This window comes from Carassius auratus, linkage group LG28B (assembly GCF_003368295.1).
Source record: "Carassius auratus strain Wakin linkage group LG28B, ASM336829v1, whole genome shotgun sequence".
NCBI lineage: Eukaryota > Metazoa > Chordata > Actinopteri > Cypriniformes > Cyprinidae > Carassius > Carassius auratus.
In genome coordinates, this window is record NC_039293.1 from 3,716,985 (window position 1) to 3,735,952 (window position 18,968).

Sequence of the window (18,968 nt, forward strand, 5' to 3'; positions counted from 1 at the left end):
TTGCATTAAATAAGTTAAAAAATGTATTTCATGTAATTTGTTCAGTGGTTAAAATTTGTTGTTGTTTGATGAGCAAAGCTCAAAAGAAATAGAAATCGATTGTAGCATTATAAATGTCTTTACTGTTGCTTTTGATCCCTTGAATGCATCCTTACTAAATAAAAGTAGTTTTTACTGCCCTGAAACATGCATTTAAAACAAGAGTACAACACCAGAATATGAAACACCAGTCAGCAGCTGCGAGTTAAATATAGTACAGTTGCTTTATTCATAATTTCATCTGACTAGTCCATTATATTACAGTTTATATGAGTTAAAGTCTAAACAAAACCATCATCAAACCCACGCATCCTGCACAAAATTCACAGTCAGATCCAAAAAAAAAGAAAAAGAAAACCGAACGGAAACGAACACACGGTGATCATCACATACTCTCACATTAGTAGGCATTCAGGTGTAAAACAGCGGAGCGAGAGAGGGAGCGGACGAGGATCTGCGTCCTTCAGTTATCATCCAAAGCAAAGTACAGCAGCTAGAGGTCGTCCCAGAACACTTTACTACATTTTTACCACTGTGAAAACACGATGCACTGCCACAAACCCTCTAAAAACACATAGCGACACACACACACAGTTCAGGAAAGCGGGAGAGATGGAGAAGCAGAGACGTTCCAGGAAGCAGTTGTCTGAGTCTGTAATTAAATGTGGTGGAATTTCCAGCGGGAGGTGGGCGGGGCTAAAGGGGGCAGTGACTGACAGCTTCACTATCCAATCAGCTTCTCCACAAAAGAATCCAGCTGGTCTTCGTCTTTGATGCCCACGAACTGGTCAATGACATCACCGCCGCGCATCGCGATCACCGTGGGAACCGCTGACACCTGCAGCACATCAGGAACAATCAGCACCCCATCGGTTTATTCTGCGTCCCCCCCAGAATGATCAATAATAAGAAACATCTGACGGCTGAAAAGTGTTACTTTAGGGTCATTAAGATGCTATTTTTATTAATAGCCTTGAGTTTTGTTTATTTGTAAATTTTCAGTTTTTTTTTTTTTTTTTTTTTTTTAGACATTATTGAGTTTTTTATATCTACATATATCTATGTTTAGTTGTAGTGATTTTAATACTAGTTAAACTAAATGGAAATGAGAAGCGTTGCCTTGATGAAAACCTGAAATAAATTAATTTCTTTGGTCTTTGAGACACAGTGTTATGTGTAGAATTAGTATTTTTCTATATTTTTCATTTTAATTTTTTATTTAACAGAGCCCTGTGTCGTACCCCGTACTCGATGGCGAGGTCCGTGTGTTCATCGATGTCCACTTTGGCCATAGTGACTCGACCCTTCTGTTTGGCGATGGCCTTCTCCAGCCGCGGGCCGAGGATCTTACAGGGACCGCACCACCTGCAACACAAACACACGGCAGAAGAGAACAGCACATCAGATCTACCTTCACACACCTCCACACGCTTCCTAATCTATCAGTCAGACGACAGAAGGCCTGGAGCGGGCTGTGTGTTGATCATGTTGAGATGAATCTGTGATTGTCTCCTGATGGCTGACTGTACGTACTGCGCGTGGAAGTCGATGAGGACGGGCAGCTGGCTGTTGATGACTCTCTCGGTGAAGTCGTCGTGGTCCTGCACGTTGAAGGACACGCTCCTGGAGGAGGACAGAGGGAGGAGGCGCGGGAGCGAGAGGAACGGCTGCGGCGCGTTCAGACCAGAGGAGCACGAGACGCCGGCCGGCACACGCTGCAAACCTCTGACCGAAACACCACAAACCCTCCGAACCAGGAGCCTGAACGCCATCTGACACAGCAGAGAGACACGGTTAACACAGTACACACCAGCAGCAGAGAGGAGGAGCTCATTTAATACACCCTCGCCTTCTTCCTGTGCAGCTTATCTATATGAAATCAGATATATGCTTGACATGTGCATAAATATCATGCAATTACTCTCATTTCATTATATTATTGACTCCATCAAAATAGATTAACACTTTCAATAATATTAAAGGAATACTACACTGTAAAATTAAAATTTATACAGAGATATGACAAATGTTTTTGTAAAAGCACAAATAATAATAATAAATACAACTGAATTGACTTTATATTTATATTTCCTATTATATATATATATATTAGGGGTGTAACGGTACGCAAAAATTATGGTTCGGTATGTACCTTGGTTTTAAAGTCACGGTTCGGTTCGTTTTCAGTACAGTAAGGGAAAGAAATGCAAACATTAAACTGCAGGTGTTTATTACTTTAAACTTTTTTTTTTTTTTTTTTTACACTTTTTTTAAAATACTTAATAACATATATATGAAATAAAAAAAGAATAAGAAATAAAATACTGCTGCTAAGTTCTCCACTAAATAAAATACTCTCAGTCTCAAACCAATATCATATAATAAAATATAATGAAAAATATAAATAAATAACTATGATTGATTACCAATCCCAGCTTGTAGGCCTGCTCATATGTAAAATATATATATAACTTTTCCAAAGTGTAAAGTGCAGCATCAACAGTTTCAGTTTTTAGACCTGCTCAGATTTCGTTATTGCGTTGGACCGATCGGAATTAAGAGCAAAGGTCTGATTAAATGCCGACGGTGATGTTCACACTCGCATGATGCCTTTTGAAAACCTTAGGCCGGTGACACACTGCATATTGCACCTGTCAAACATTTTGTCTATTTGGCCGTCAATACAGTTGATGGTGTCCTTTATCAGAAGGCTTTATATTTATGCTCAACATGAAGTTTAGATATTGTTGTCGTGAAGACAAGAGCCTGGTCTGTCGGCGGTCTCCCTCTATGTCACCTACAGTAGCAGCAGCGTGCCAGCGCCGCGTCAGGCACGATTCTGGTGTGTAAAGACACAGAAAACGCGAAGCAACTGACACGCAGCAGAAACGCCACGATCACGCCACGCAGCCAGTGTGTCACCGGCCTTAGAATCAGCTGCAGGGCGGGATTTGCGCCGAACGCGGAGAAAATGTACCTATTATCCGCACACAAAATATTGCATTCGGTACACCGTACCGAAAGTCCTGGACCGAAACGGTCCGGTACGAATACACGTACCGTTACACCCCTAATATATATAATTTATTTGTAATTATTATATGTTATATACATTTTATTATTACTACTTTTTATATTTATACTTATTTCCATTTTTTATAAACATTTACTCTCTCTATATATAATATTTAAAACAATTTTCTGCATATGCTTTTATAATGAGCATACATTACTTTAAAAATCATATTTATGATAGGCATGAGCATAAATATCATGCAATTACTCTCATGTCATAATATTACTGACTGCATCAAAATATATTTACACATTCAATAATATTCAAGAAATACTACCCCTAAAGATAAAAATATATACGACAGACATGACAAATTTATTCGTAAAAGTACAAATAATAATAAATAAAACTGAATGATTAACTATCACTATTTATATTCTCTCTCTCTCTATATATATATATATATTTAGAATTTATTTGTAATTATTATGGTATATATGCGTATTATTATTACTACTTTTTATATTTATACTTGTTTTCATGCTTTTATAAATATTTACTCTCTCTATATATAATATTTAAAACATATTCTAAAACTTTACTACATATTCTTTAATAATTATCACGCATTTACTTTTAAAAAATCTTATATGGTGTTTAAAACAACACATTTTGTGGCGCAACTAATTTTATTGATTGCTTCATACATATCTGGATTCAGCGTGTTTTGCACAAATATAACATTGATTATTCACACGGTGTTCAGTGTATAAAGCATGCATCTGGTTAGAGACAGACTGTTGACAGTCTGTCAGACTCTGAGTCTCTGTAGAGTCGTCTCGCATCGCGTGTGTCTGTGGTTTCTCGTGTTTTATTCGCGGGTGTGTGTAAATCTGTGTGGTTTTTAACCTCCACTTGACTTTGAGCTTTATGACGCGTTGCGCGTGTGTTTACAACAAATCTAGAGCGATTTTGAAGGCATATGTAACGCGCCACACCGGAATATTTCAGCGTCGATGTTGTTATATCGGTTTATGCTAGTTATGAGACAAAAAAACTCTCTCTTACCATGAGCTCTGAGTCCTCTGGTCACACGGACCGCTGACGCACTTCCCCTCACGAGGACTTGCTGATGCGTCACAGCGACACGCGCGGCGCGGAGACGAACTGAAACTTCTTCTTCTTTGGTTTTATGGCGGGTAGCACCAAAGTCAGGTGCATTATCGCCACCTACTGTATTGGAGTGTGAACCAGAGTTCACCCTTTTATAATTTTTCTAAATTCTCTTAATCAGCCCAGTTCTCTTAAAATACAAAATTAAACTCTCTAATCCATAAGTATATATCGTTTTAAGATTCAGGTTATCCCCTCCCATCTTTCGAAATTCATTTTTCATTGTTTCACGTTCATTATTATATTTTTGACAAACACAAATAACATGCTCTACTGATTCCTCCATTTCACAGTGCTCACATAATCCTGTAGGATGTTTATTTATTATTTTTAAGGTTTTATTCAGCATAGTATGCCCAACCCTTAATATTGTTAAAATATTTTCCTCTTTGGTGCTTCATTTAGTTATTCTCACTACTCGTACTTCTTGTTGTATTTCATAAAGTTGACGTCCTGTACTTCCTGTATCCCATTTATGTTGCCACTCCTTAGTAGTATATGCTTTGACTACTGCTTTTGCTTCATATTTACTAAGTGAGATATTCATGATCTCCTCACTTTCCAATGCCTGTTTTGCTAATCCATCTACCTTTTCATTACCCTTTATCCCCCATGAGCTGGTATTCACATACATATCATCATGATATTCATATTCTTAAATCTATACGGATTATGAACTGAAACTACTCTGTGAAATATCTTTAATATGTAAAATATCATATAACTGCCACTATATTGTGACATATTATTACAATTTAAAAGAACTGTTTTTAAATGCAATTTATTCCTGTTATCAAAACTGAGTTTTCAGCATGATTACACCAGTCTTCACACAAAATACATTTCACCTTACATTTCACTGCTGGTCATATGCTCTCCATATAACCATGTATGTGCCAAATAAAAATCTTGAATCTTGAAATTACTCTCTGGGCTTAGAAAAAACTTTGAACCTTGAACCTTGAATTACACCGGGATGTGATACATAACCCATCAGCTGACTGTAGTGCAGCCTTTGGGTTAATAAAATAAAATGAAAGTGAATAAAATGGTGTGCTCTGATTGTAATGTTGGAAATAAAATAAAAATATGAAGTAAAAAATATTATAAATAAAAAATAAAATTACATTAAAAAACAAAACTAAAATACAATCAAATAAAATAAGAAAATAATTTTGTGCTGGAAATAAAATAAAATATTATTTCCCATCAAAATCTGTTTCCTAATGAAATAAAATAATAATACAATAATTATCCAAATATGATAAAACACACTACACTACACTAATCATGAGTCGATGTTGAAGTATTGAATCAGGTATTAGTACATGGTTATTCATGTACCATTATTGTAAAGTGTTACCAAATAAATACTGAAACATGATAAAAACAGACACATCCAGAACAACAGGTGTAATGTTCACTTACTACTGATTGGTAAGATCTTAAGAGAGGAAGAAAATTCAAAAAATGGCAAGACCGTGTCAGTGAAGTTGGCTGTGAATGTGTGTAGATGTCTCTTAGTCACAGGATCAGAGAAAGACAAAATTCCTTTGTCATAGTCCAGATCCACTCTCACAAGCTCGAGCTTCTGTTTAACATGAAAACCAGACCCTAAAAACAGTCCATAGAACACACACCAGACATCAGTCTTGAAGAAATCACGTCCCTTTCTTTTGTTTGATGCTGTAGTTACTCCAAGATTCCAGTCTGAACTCTCTTTAACCTGCACATCCCAGCGGTGTTTTCCTGAGTTGAAACCCTCTGAACCAAAAACACAGCAATATTCGTCGAATCTCTCTGGATTATCTGGAAGCGGTTGTTTTCTCTGACTTCGTCTCACACTGGTCAGATCATCAGACAGGACGAGAAATGGATTTGCACTGTTTGGATCCAGAATCACAGGAGCTGATGAGACACAATCAACAGATGCTTTTAAACTGATGTTCATATAAAGATCAAGAGTGAACCCAACACAGATTATTATGAAGTATAACACAAATCCTATTGATCAAACACATCAGACATTTCCCTCTGATAACTGTCAGTGTGATCAGTTGCACACTAATTTTTATTATCAGTGTTTAATGTCATCAGATATAAACATCATTTGTATGATTCAAACATTTGTGTCCATAAAGAGAAGAGAAACTGATATTTTGGATAAATTTAAATGTGAATCAATTGATCATATCTAAAATAAGTCTCATGGCCCAGATAGAGACCTGGATCAAACCAGAGGACACTGCTACACCTGAAGCAGTCTCCTAGAATTTCTTATTTTCCCACTCCCCCCGTTTGACTGCATGGAAGAGGTGGAGGTACTGGTCTGCTTATCTCTAATGATTGGAAATGTAATCATTTACCATCTTTGGTTATCAACAGCTCCTTTGAATTTCATTCAGTTACTGTTACCTACCCTCTTAAAGTACATTTTGTAGTTGTCTTTCGACCCCCAGGACCACTGGGTAACTTTTTGGATGAATTAGGTGTGCTGCTCTGAACCTTTCCTGAGGATGGTACTCCCCTAGTTATGCTTGGAGACTTCAACCTCCACCTAAACCTCTGTCTGCTGATTTCCACACTCTGCTTGCCTCTTTTGATCTCAACCGAGTGTCAACTACTGCTACTCACAAATCAGGCAACCAACTGAACCTTATTTATAAACAACACTACTCCACTGCACATGTCGGATCACTTCCTCCTCACTCTTGACCTCAACATGGTTCCTGACTCAACACTTACCCCTCCACATTTCATAACTCTAACTCTCGCATGCTCTTTAAAACATTTTCCTCACTTCTTTGTCCTCCTCCTCCCCCTCCTGCTTCATCTCTAATAGATGACCACTTTGCCATGTTTTTCATTAATAAAATAAAAAATATCAGTGTACAATCTTCCACACCACAATACGTCAAGCACATCTCACCAGCAAACATATACTTGTTTACATCCTTCTCTTCAGTCTCTGAGGCAGAAGTCTCCAAACTCATCTTTTCTAATCATCCTATTACTTGCCTGCTTGATCCTATTCCATCTCATCTTTTTCAAGCCATTTCTCCTGCAGTTGTACCTGCACTCACTCACAACATTAACACATCCCTCCACACTCCACACCCCCACACTAGGCATTTAGACTTGCTCGTATAACCCCACTACTTAACCCATCACTTTTAGAGAACTACGGACTACAGTTCATTTCAAAAACACTTGAACGAGCTGTGTTCAACCAAGTCTCTGCCTTTATCACACAAAACAACCTCCTTGACAGTAACCAATCTGGCAAAGTGGACATTCAACTGAGACTGCCTTGCTCTCAGTTGTTGAAGCTCTAAGACTGGAAAGAGCAGAATTCAAATCTTCAGTACTTATCCTGCTTGATCTGTCCGCTGCTTTTGACACGGTTAACCACCAGATCCTCCCATCAACCCTACTGGCAAAAGGCATCTCAGGAACCACACTTCAATGGTTTGAGTCTTACCTATCAGATAGGTCCTTCAAAGTATCTTGGAGAGTCCAAGTGACAACATCTAACTAATGGGGTGCCTCAAGGCTCAGTTCTTGGACCACTTCTCTTCTCTGTCTACATAGCATTATTAGGTTCTGTCATTCAGAAACATGGCTTTTCATACCACTGCTGGTCTCCCAACCAGTTCTATCAAACCTTTACAATCAAAACAGAATGCGGCAGCAAGATACATTTTTAATGAGTCAAAAAGAATGCACGTCACATGTCTGTTTATCAATTTGATTTAGTTCATAATATTATATTTGTGGTTCAGTGTTTCAGTCAGAAGAATTACAAATGGAGCCTCCAGTTTCTTTTCACTTCTACACTGCTGAGGCAGTTCTGGACTTGAGTAGATGAAGAAATGAGAAACATTCTCAAAAAAAGCTCATTACATACTTGAAGAAGTTTGATCTTCACTCACTACCAACTGAAAAAAAAATCTAGTACTTTTGTGCCATGAAAACTGTATGTGTAAGAGCACAGATCATCTCCAGACTCACTGTTTTGGACAATTTTTTGCATCTTCTTCCAGACTCTGAAGGACAGGTTTCCCAAATATCGTGGCACATTAATCAAGGCTCCAGAAGGTGTCTGTGGATCCGGCTGTGAGATCTGGACTCTGGAAAAACATTCAGGATTAGAAATGACCTTTGACTTCAGAAGCAGAGAGACCAGAGACACCAGCAGATCACTCACCTTTCCATTGAGACTGGAAACTCCTGCAGAACAACAACTCAATCAATCAATCAATCAATCAATCAATCTATCAATCAGTCAATTTATCCATAATCTGAAGTCAAACCTTTAGGAAACGGACATCACTGGCTATCATCCTCTCCTCTGTGTTTTTGACTGTCTGTGAAAGAGCTGAGATGTGTCTGTTGATCTCCTCCAGCTTCTCCTTCATCATCTGCATCTTCTGCTCCTCTTCCTTCCTCAGTGCAGTGATTGTAGCTGATTCTTCATGTCTGAGAAACTGATGAAGTTTCTCAAACTGCAGTTTAATCTGAAGCTCTGTGTGCTCAGCTTGAGACTGAAATCAAACCACATTCACTTCAAACATCTTAATCATTAATATATGTGATACACTCAGATAATGACATAGAACAGAACTATAAACAAATAGCTACTTATTTACAACATCATTGACAATAAATTACTATATACAAAATATCAGTCACAATTGCATATAGTGATCCAACTTCTGTAATTGAAAATGACTCCTGACTGTTACCTCACCTTAATGTGTTGAAATGTTTTTTCAAACTCTCCTTTCATTTTTTCATTGTCTTTAAGTTTATCTTGTAAAGGCTTCAGTGCTTTACTGAGTTCCTCCTAGAATTGAACACAACACACAAAACACCAGCTGCTTGGAGGATACAGTGACATGGAAAAGTATTTTATTCCACAAACTAAGTTTAGTCATAAATTGAAATCTAGCATAAAACAAAGGCAACCAAAAGTTACTATTAAATAAAAAAAATTATTAATGACAAATCAGTAATGACTTCATGAATTTCTTTACTTGCAAGGTTGATAATATCAGAGACAAAATAGTAACCATGCAACCGCCTGCTATCATAATAGTGTACCATGCCAGATACTGTGAGTACTGTATCTCTGATGGAACAATTTAATTCCTCCCTTACTTTAGGAGAGGAAGAACTTTCTGAACTTGTAAAGTCATTTAAATCAACAACATTTATGTTAGACCCTATACCTACCAAACTATAAAAATAGATGTTTCCATATTCATAGAACCTTTTTTATAACTTTATAAACTCTTCATTGTTATTACGACATGTACCAAAAACCTTGAGGCTAGCCTCTTATCATCTGATCTTGATTGTTTCTCTGTATCAGAGAGAAGCAGGCCCTTCCCTAGAGGAATACACCATGGAGGGGCTGTCATGAGGAGCATTAGTTCTGGGAACCAGGTCTGGTTGGGCCAGTAATGCGCAATACCAGGACCTGCTCCTCCTAGACCTCCTTGATGGTTGATGTACACAATGGTTGTAGAGTTGTCCATACCAACCAATACGTGCTTGCCTCGTAGAGGCCCAGCGCAAGACGTACTGCAAGAAACCAATGCAAGTGATATGCCAGTGCAGATGGGGACCCATCATTATACCCAAAGCTGCATGCCCATTATACGTGGCACCCCAGGATGTGGTGGAGGCATCCGTGAACACAACAGCATGCCTGGACACCTGTACTAGGGGAACTCCTGCCCTTAGAAATGCAGGGTCAGACTACAGGCTGAAAGCTTGGCGACAGGCCGGAGGGATTTTCACTTGATGCTTGCCACATTACTACGCCCATCTTGGGACTCGTCCATGAAGCCAGTGCTGAAGCACCCTCATATGAAGCAGTCCGAGCAGCTTCACTGTGGCTGCAGATGCCATATTTCACAGAATCCTCTGAAATAATTTCAGTGGGGCTGCTGTGATAGTTTGCTCTTTTTGAATGAGCCCTTGGTTGAGATTGAGAATGCGAATGCCATTTTCTCTCATGGGAATAAGGGTAGTCTCTGCAACCTTCATGTAGACATAGGGCAACAAGGACAGCCCGAAGAGGAGGACCTTGTACTTATTTGCCCATCCGTCAAATGCAAAGTGGAGAAATGGCCTGTGCCGAGGGAGAATGAAGACATGAAAATATGCATCCTTCATGTTGATTGCTGCAAACCAATCTCGGGGACAGATGCATTTGAAAATGTGTTCCTGCAACAACCTTTTGAACAGTAGCTTGTGAAGAGCTTGGTTCAAAACTCGCAGGTCCAAGATTGGGCGTAACCCACTACCTTTTTTGGGTATAATGAAAAAAGTGATGTAGAACCCTGACCTCATGGAGGAACCAGCTCTATTGCATCCTTCGCTAGCAGGACTGCGATTTCTGGCCGTGAGACAGAATCACCGCTGGTCAGCACAGAGGTGAACTGGATGCCCCTTGAATTTGGGGGGATGCCAGGCAAATTTAATCGCATAGCTGAGTCTGACAGTCCAAATGAGCCAGCAAGACGGACTGGGGAGTTCAATCCAGGCTCCCAGAGACCATAAAAGAGGGACCAGAGGAACTACAGATATACATGAGGCAGCTCGGTGGAGGACAGGGACCAGACTCGGAAAGCATAGCATGCTGAAGTTTGGTCTGGGTGTGCAACACCTTCCTGTCTCCAGGGTTGGGCAGGGGGCACGGGAGAAGGCATGGCATCCTCAAACCGGCCCCTGATGCCCACTGGCTATAGAAGAGGGGAATGAGGCTGGCCAGGCATAGTGACACGTCATCTGCACACTCCTGGAACCCAGATATAGTAGAAACTGCTCTTTTTTGATGGTTTGGGGAACAAAAAGAAAAGGAAACAAAAGTGCCCTCAGCAACAAGCAGGCGGAGTAGCTGCAGTTGGCAGCATGTTGCAAGGAGCACCAGTCCACCAAGGCAGGATATGCTTGATTACCTCCATCTGCTTCTAGGCAGCTGAGAACTGCTGGGCAAAGCTCTTGACTGCATTGCTGAACATGCTGGCCTGGGAGATAAAGTGTAGAGAAAACGATATTTGTCAGTCTCCCACATATCCACCAGGTTCCTGGATCAACAACAGGGCCATCGTCTGACCCAGGGAGCGCACAGTGACTTGCGTCACTCTCAGGCCAAGGTCTGGCATGGTGCACAGCTCCTGCATCAACTCTGGGTCAGATTTGATGTAAGTACAGTTATGTGAGTATAGAATATTTACGCTGTACTAAATGAACTACATGTAACTTTGATGAACAGCAACACTAATAAATGAGGAAGAGGAGGAGGATGACAGTCCAGCACATAACATTACAAATAGAAACTTTTGTAGTTTTAGTTTAACACAATATCATTTCATTCAGTTATGCCTTTAGTAATAGATTCTTCTGCATAATGTGTTCTTTACAGGTGCAGAAATTAAAGCTCCTGAGCAAAGAACTCACTGGACATGCTGCACAATGAGCAACAACCAAGAACAATATTTTGTCACGGGTGGTAAACCGTGATCTCAGGGTTTTGCACTTTGTGGGTGAAGTCTATGTGTTACACGTCAACACTGATTCGTTTGTGGGCATCTCCGTTAATTGTCATCTGCAACAGTGTCACTGTCACTCATTACTCATCCCTATATATTGGCTTGTCTAGCGTCTTGTGTTCGTGAGAGCGTTGTTTCATGTTTGTAACCTATGTTTGCTTTCTTGTGTGTTTCTGCGTTGGATGTCCGTGTCTCCTCTGAACCCCGTCCACTCTACACATATCACCACAAGCAACATAACTTACCTTCGGCTCGCTTCCCCACAGTTCCTGTGTCACCCTCTCCTGCTGTCAACTCATCTCCGCCATCCGGATACTTCACCCACCTGCACCATCCTGCCACTCCTTCACCCAGTCGTTACAGAGCGCTCTCACCAAACATGGAAGCAGCGTGCTCTACTTCACTTTCGGAATTAATTCATCACAGCGTCAACCGTATGGATCAGCAGCAGGAGAGCATCGTGAACACTGGACGCGCTTTCCAAGCGCTGGTGACACAGGTGTCCGAGCTCACCCAGCAGGTCCATCAACTCACCTCTCCCACTGCGCCCACCGCACCACCTGCGCCGCCCGTCCCCCAGAAGACCTCCCAGGACGACTTCCGGTGCCAGAGAGCTACTCCGGTGAGCCTAACTTTTGCAAGACTTTCCTTAACAAATGTTACATGCATTTTGCCTTGCAGCTCCGCACATTCGCGACAGAACAGTCCAAGGTTGAGTTTGCTCTTACCCTACTCTCTGGCAGGGCCGCCTTATGGGGGACGCCGGTGTGGGAGAATCGACATCCATGTTGCACCTCCGAAGAGATGAGACGAGTGTTCGATCGAGCCGCGGCCAGCGGGGAGGCCGCTCACCAGCTCTCGGACCTCCGACAAGGGAAATCGTCGGTGGCGGATTATTCCATCCAGTTCCGCACCCTGGCGGCCGCGTGCCAGTGGAACGAGGCGGAGCAGTGGGATTGATTCCTACATGGGCTGGCCGACCGTGTTCAGAAGGAGGTCTACCTCCTCGAGCTGCCCCCATTGCTCAACGGTCTCATCGACCTGGCACTCCGGGTAGACACTCGGATTAATCGCCTGGGTAAACAAGCCAGTCCATCACGCCATTACGTCTCTCCGGAACGGGGCCGCTTGAGTCGAGAGAACATGGTCGGTCCCATCTACAATCACGAACCCATGCAGGTGGGTAGAGCTCGGCTTTCTCGGAGGGAGAGAGAGATGCGGAGGTCCCAAGGACTATGCTTGTATTGCGGTGGCTCGGAGCACTCCATCCATTCATGCCCATTAAAAGAGCCAGTGCGGTAGTAAGTTTGAGGCTACTATCGGGTGGGATCTCCCCTGGGAAGTCCTCAACCATATCTTCAACTCTCCTTCCGGTAAAACTGCGGTGGGAGAACCACATTCACGACTGTCACGCCCTTCTGAACTCTGGGGCCGAAGGTAATTTCCCGTGCTGCTTCTCTTCCTCTGCATCGTCCCTATGACTGTGCTATAGACTTAGGTCCAGGTAAATCTCCGCCTAAGGGCAAGCTTTACTCTCTTTCTATTCCGGAGAGGGAGGCCATGGAGAAATACATTTCTGATTCCTTGGCATCGAGTTTCATCCGCCCTTCCTCTTCTACAGCGGGGGCGGGATTCTTTTTTTGTGGGTAAGAAGGATGGTTCTCTGCGACCTTGTATTGACTACCGAGAGCTGAACAACATCACGATATAGAACACCTATGCGTTTCCATTGAGGTCTTCAGCTTTCGAGAGGATACAGGGAGCATCCGTATTCACAAAATTGGATTTACAAAAGGCTTATCATTTGGTCTGCATCAGGAAGGAGGATGAATGGAAAACCACTTTTAACACCCCTAGAGGGCACTTTAAATATTTGGTGATGCCGTTTGGGCTCTCCAACTCGCCAGGGGTTTTCCAAGCACTCGTTAATGATGTGTTGATAGACATGGTAGATCAGTTTATATATGTTTACCTGGATGACATACTGATTTTTTCTTCATCTCTCCAGGAACATGTGCAACACATCAGAAGAGTGCTCCAGAGATTACTCGAGAATGGGCTTTTTGTCAAGGCAGAGAAATGAGTATTCCATGCACAGTCTGTCCCTTTCCTAGGGTATATCGTCTCGTCTGAGGGAATACGTATGGATCCTCAGGTTAAAGCTGTGATAGATTGGCCATCTCCAGATTCCCGTAAGGCACTACAGTGGTTTCTGGGGTTCGCCAATTTTTATCAACGTTTTATTCGTAATTTCAGCCAACTAGTCTCACCTCTGACCGCCTTGACCTCCCCCCGTACTCCGTTCAGGTGGTCGGATGCAGCGAGACTGCATTTACCAACCTCAAGATCCACTTCGTTTCGGCCTCCATCCTTGTAGCCCCTGATCCCACACGACAGTTTGTGGTGGAGGTCAACGCATCAGAGGTGGGGGTAGGAGCAGTTCTTTTAGGACCGATCACAAGAATTTACAGTACATTAGAACTGACAAAAGACTCAATTCCAGGCAGGCTCGGTGGGCACTTTTTTTTAAAAACCGGCCTCCAGATGGGTTCCTCCCGCCCTCTAATGGCATGATGGTCGTTTTGACCATAGTGGACCGGTTCCCGAAGGCGGCTCATTTCATTCCCTTGGCCAAATGACCTACAGCCAAGGAGATAGCGGTCACTGTCCTTGATCACGTCTTTCGGTTACATGGCCTCCCGGTAGACGTGGTTTCTGACAGGGGATCCCAATTCATATCCAAATTTTTATTAAGACTAAGACTAAAACTAAAAGGGCTGCCAAAAACAACACTGACACCACCACCAGTGTTGAAGAAGCCTCTTCCCCAGAAAACTCATTGACACATTATACAGAACAAAAGAACCACTCGACTCTGAATATTGCACCTACTGCCTGCTTATACTCATGCCGTGATCAGTAGCAACTGGATTAAATTATCCCATGCCAATGTGTATTGGCTTGTTTAGTTTATACTCAAGGTAGACTGGTCTCTCAAAGTGAGATCCCAATTTTTCGGTCTCCGAAGTGACTTGGAGTGACCATTCCAGAAATCATTCAAATGTTCTGATTTATTATCAGTGTTGAAACTGTTTTGCTGCTTAATATTTTTTTGAAATGTGTGATACTTTTTTCTTTGATTAATAAAACATAAAAACAAAATGTATTCAAAATAGAAATATTTTCTAACAATACAATTTTTTACTATCACTTTTTATCCATTGAAAGCATACTTGCTGAATAAAATTATTCATTTCTTTAAAAAAAATAAAACATGTGCTTAACCTTGTATAGCAGGGTAAGGTACAGCCCAGGTAGGATTGGTTGATGTCATGCCAGCCTGTGAACCTACTCCTTTGTCATTGGTTAAAATGGTTTAAATCATGTTGTGTTTTAGAGGCCTTTTTCAGGTTAGTTTCCCAATTCTGAAAAATACTTTCCTTTTTTCTTATAAAGAGGCTTTATTTGTTGTCTTTTGGCCATTAGCATGCTAGCAGCCGTGGTCTTGTGTGGTAAGCGACCATGTGTTTTGCTACATTGGAAATCTCTCTCTGTATGTATGATGGGAGGTTATGTGTTTTTATGAGTGTAATGTAGATCATCTTTGTGTTATGTTCAGTAGGTGTTACTACACATCCAGGGGTTTCCATTTCCTTGGTTGAAGACGAATGTACATCAGCATGACTGCACTGCTGGTTTGTTCTTTGTGTTTGTTGGGTAACATTTTAACTTTTATTGTGATATGAACGTTTCAAGTTTATACTAGTTAACCATGTGATTTTTGAGTAGGAACTCTTAAAGCAGGGGTTTTATACTTTTAGTGTCCACTTGGAGTAGTGTGGAGTTTGGCCAATTGTATTGCTTTCACAATTGTGTGTGTCCCAAATAGCACCCACCCCCTCCGCAGGACCACCCCTTGCAACACTTGTAATTGAACCTTATTCTGAATTGGATTCTCATTCTTTATGTAATTGACATGATACATCTTTACCTGACAAATAAAATGTTATATTTGATTTATTCTGAACATTATTTCTACTAGATTTAAGTGCAGTCTGGTGTTTCTGCAAATCTGCATCCAGGATCGATCATCCTGGGCAAGTTAGTTTCTGTGCAACTCCAGGTCCCTAATAAACAAATAATTGAAAGTATGAGCTATTCAGAATAGTTAAATGTCTAAATTAAAACCTAAATCAAATTTGTGATCGGTTTTTCACTAGAAATACAGCCTAAATTTTAAAATAATTTATAACTGGAGTCAGATTACAAATGGAGCTAGACTTAAATTTAAACTAAATCTTGAGAAATTAAGTATACAACAAAACTCCCTTAAAAGGGCATTAGGCTGCATTGATTAGAGCATCTGGAATCGGGGACATTTCCCAATAACAATGTCCCTTGTTACATTGTCCCTTGGTAGTATCCACACAATTATATTCCTTCTTAGAGAAAAGTGTTATCTGTGAGGATTTCCAGTCATAATTTAGACCGTATCATAGTACTGAAACCGCTCTCCTTAGATATCGATCACAAGTGCAGTATGGAGTACCTCAAGGCTCAGTACTAGGGCGGTTACTTTTCACGCTATACATGTTACCCTTGGGAAGTATTTGATGGCAATCTTTCCATTGAAAGCCACGTTTCTAGCATTTGTAAAACTGCATTTTTCCATCTCAAAAATATTTCTAAATTACGACCTATGCTCTCAATGTCAAATGCAGAAATATTAATTCATGCATCCAGATCAGATGGTCACTGCAGTCACCCGGATCCAGTACTTATCCAGCCCAGATGGTGGATCAGCACCTAGAGAGGACCTCTACATCCCTGAAAGACAGCGGAGACCAGGACAACTAGAGCCCCAGAGACAGATCCACAGTCAAGACCTTGTCTCAGACGACCACCAGAACAAGACCACAAGAAACTGATGATTCATCTGCACAATCTGAATCTGAGGACCCCAACTGAGCCTGGTTTCTCCAAGGTTTTTTTCTCCATTCTGTCACCGATGGGGTTTTGGTTCCTTGCCGCTGTCGCCTCTGGCTTGATTAGTTGGAGACCCTTCATTTCCAGTGATTTCTTTGACTTGATTGCACAGATATTATTTAAACTGAACTGAGCTGGATGATGACATTACTGAATTCAATGATGTACTGCCTTTTTGCTTTATTGACACACTATTTTCCTATTTTTTGCTGTATTGTTAAAGCGCTATATAAACAAAGATGTACACAAAAACAAGAAATATCCATATGGTCATCTGGAGGAGCACTGAAACAAATGGCCGGCCCGCATGAGAAGGAACGGCAAATACTTTTTCTACAGTACATTATGCATTATATGAAGGTAAGTTAAAATGCAGAGAGAAATACTGAGTGAATTAATTAGATGATATCTGTGTTTAATGACTTATTGTTCTTTCCAAATGATAAAAAAGAGGCACTGGTCTTACCTTATATGATGGAACAACTTCACTGATGGGTCTGAATTTGTGATTGTCATGTTGTTGTGAATCTCTACACAGTAAACACCCTGGATGTTTGTCCTCCAGACAGAAGAGATTGAGTTTCTCTCCGTGTAAACTACAGATCTCCTCAGATTCTGATGTACGCCTCTCCTTTCTTTCATTCAGAAATGACTCGCACAAGTTTTTTAATGCAAGATTAAGAGGAGGATGTTGATTTGAGGATCTTCTCCTGCAGACAGGACACTCCTGAGTTTTCTTGATTCTCCAAAACTGTTGAAGACACTCTTTACAGACACTGTGACTACATGATAAAAGAACAGGATTCTTAAAGATTTCACAGCACACGGGACAACTATATTCGTTTTGAGATTGTGAAGCCATTTTCACTCTTTGAGCTCCGGCGATCTGAACTTTACTTTCACTTTCTGAAATATGGTTTTAAAAATAAATCCCCATAAGAATCACAAAGATCTGTTGTCTGTTTAGAAACAAAATCCTCATAAATCCTAGAAAGTGTTTTATTCCTTCTCCACTGATCGCTGATTCCTTTTCGCTTTTGAGATATTATCAAATAACGAGTCGGCTTCCACAGGTTTTTAATCACCTTTGGCGTGTTAAAATTGGTCAAAGATCAACATCAGATATATTTAGGTTAAACTTTAACCAAATACACTCAAATTGAACTTGCATTGAAACTTTCTTAAGTATAATGTGAGAAAACCTTAAATCAAACACAAAAGAAAAGTGATAATAGAACAAAGACAATTTGTTTGTACAGTGTGTGTGCATTTTTATTATGCAAGGTGATTATGTTAATTTTTTTTGCACATTTTAATAATTCTAATTCACATCAATCCTAATAACTACTACTAATTTTAAATATGATTATAAGTTATATATGAATGTTAGGTCAATGATTCAATCACCCATTCACAAGGACAGCCACTTGCTTAGTTCCTGAATGAATCAGCTATTTGAACGAATCAATTGAATGAATGAATCTTTGACAAATTCACTTGACTTGGCCCCACATACTGGCCCGTTTATTTTCATTTTTAAATATCATATAAATTGAAACGCATTCATTACAGTCTTTTAAAACCTGAAACACCAAGTTGAGCTAAAAGAAAAGTCACCTCTGTTAGCAGGTGAAAAAAGCTTTAAAACTGATCACCGAGTATAGTATCGTCCAGCAGGCCATACTTAAAGACACTGTGGGCCACCAGTTGCTAACCACTGATCAAAACTAACTCAAAAATATCTATTAGAATAGAGCAGCATTGATGTATGTTACATTCATATTTACCATTTAAATTAATATACACAAACTGAGCTAAATTACAAATAATTTGACCACATACACAAACGTGAACATAGCGATCTTTGGATTTGATCTCTCATGATACTGGTTTAAATGTTGTTTTTTGTTTTGGCATTTATGTAAAATATCAAACAACAACAAAAAGACAGTTTATTAAATATTATATTATTAAAAGGCATACAGTAGGCCAATGTCATGACCTGGATGCCCTAATGGTACCTAAGAAGTGTTCATACAGTCATGAAATGAACAGTCTTAACAAAGTTTAGCGGTTCATTTTGCCCCTGTTAGTAGATATCGATATCACTGCCGTGCAGCAAAAAGTATCTTTCTCTCTGTTAGGTTGTTAGGATAATGCCACATCCACAAAGGAAAGCAAATCTCTCAAAT

General features: G+C 40.4%; 2 protein-coding genes across 2 annotated transcripts; both read right to left on the minus strand.

Annotated features, from left to right (window-relative positions):
• Positions 1-244: 244 nt before the first annotated feature.
• Positions 245-4,211, minus strand: LOC113067814 (thioredoxin, mitochondrial-like). The gene is made up of 4 exons (XM_026240290.1): positions 4,124-4,211; positions 1,573-1,811; positions 1,281-1,404; positions 245-877 (listed from the first exon to the last, which is right to left on the minus strand). Exons 1-4 carry the CDS (start codon positions 4,124-4,126, stop codon positions 764-766), a joined length of 480 nt encoding a protein of 159 aa, XP_026096075.1. The 5' UTR covers positions 4,127-4,211; the 3' UTR covers positions 245-763.
• Positions 4,212-5,648: 1,437 nt separating this feature from the next.
• LOC113067776 (nuclear factor 7, ovary-like) lies at positions 5,649-17,638 on the minus strand. Its single transcript, XM_026240238.1, has 6 exons — positions 17,243-17,638; positions 8,979-9,074; positions 8,542-8,772; positions 8,436-8,458; positions 8,240-8,358; positions 5,649-6,136 (listed from the first exon to the last, which is right to left on the minus strand). Exons 1-6 carry the CDS (start codon positions 17,636-17,638, stop codon positions 5,649-5,651), a joined length of 1,353 nt encoding a protein of 450 aa, XP_026096023.1.
• Between the last annotated feature and the right edge of the window lie 1,330 nt (positions 17,639-18,968).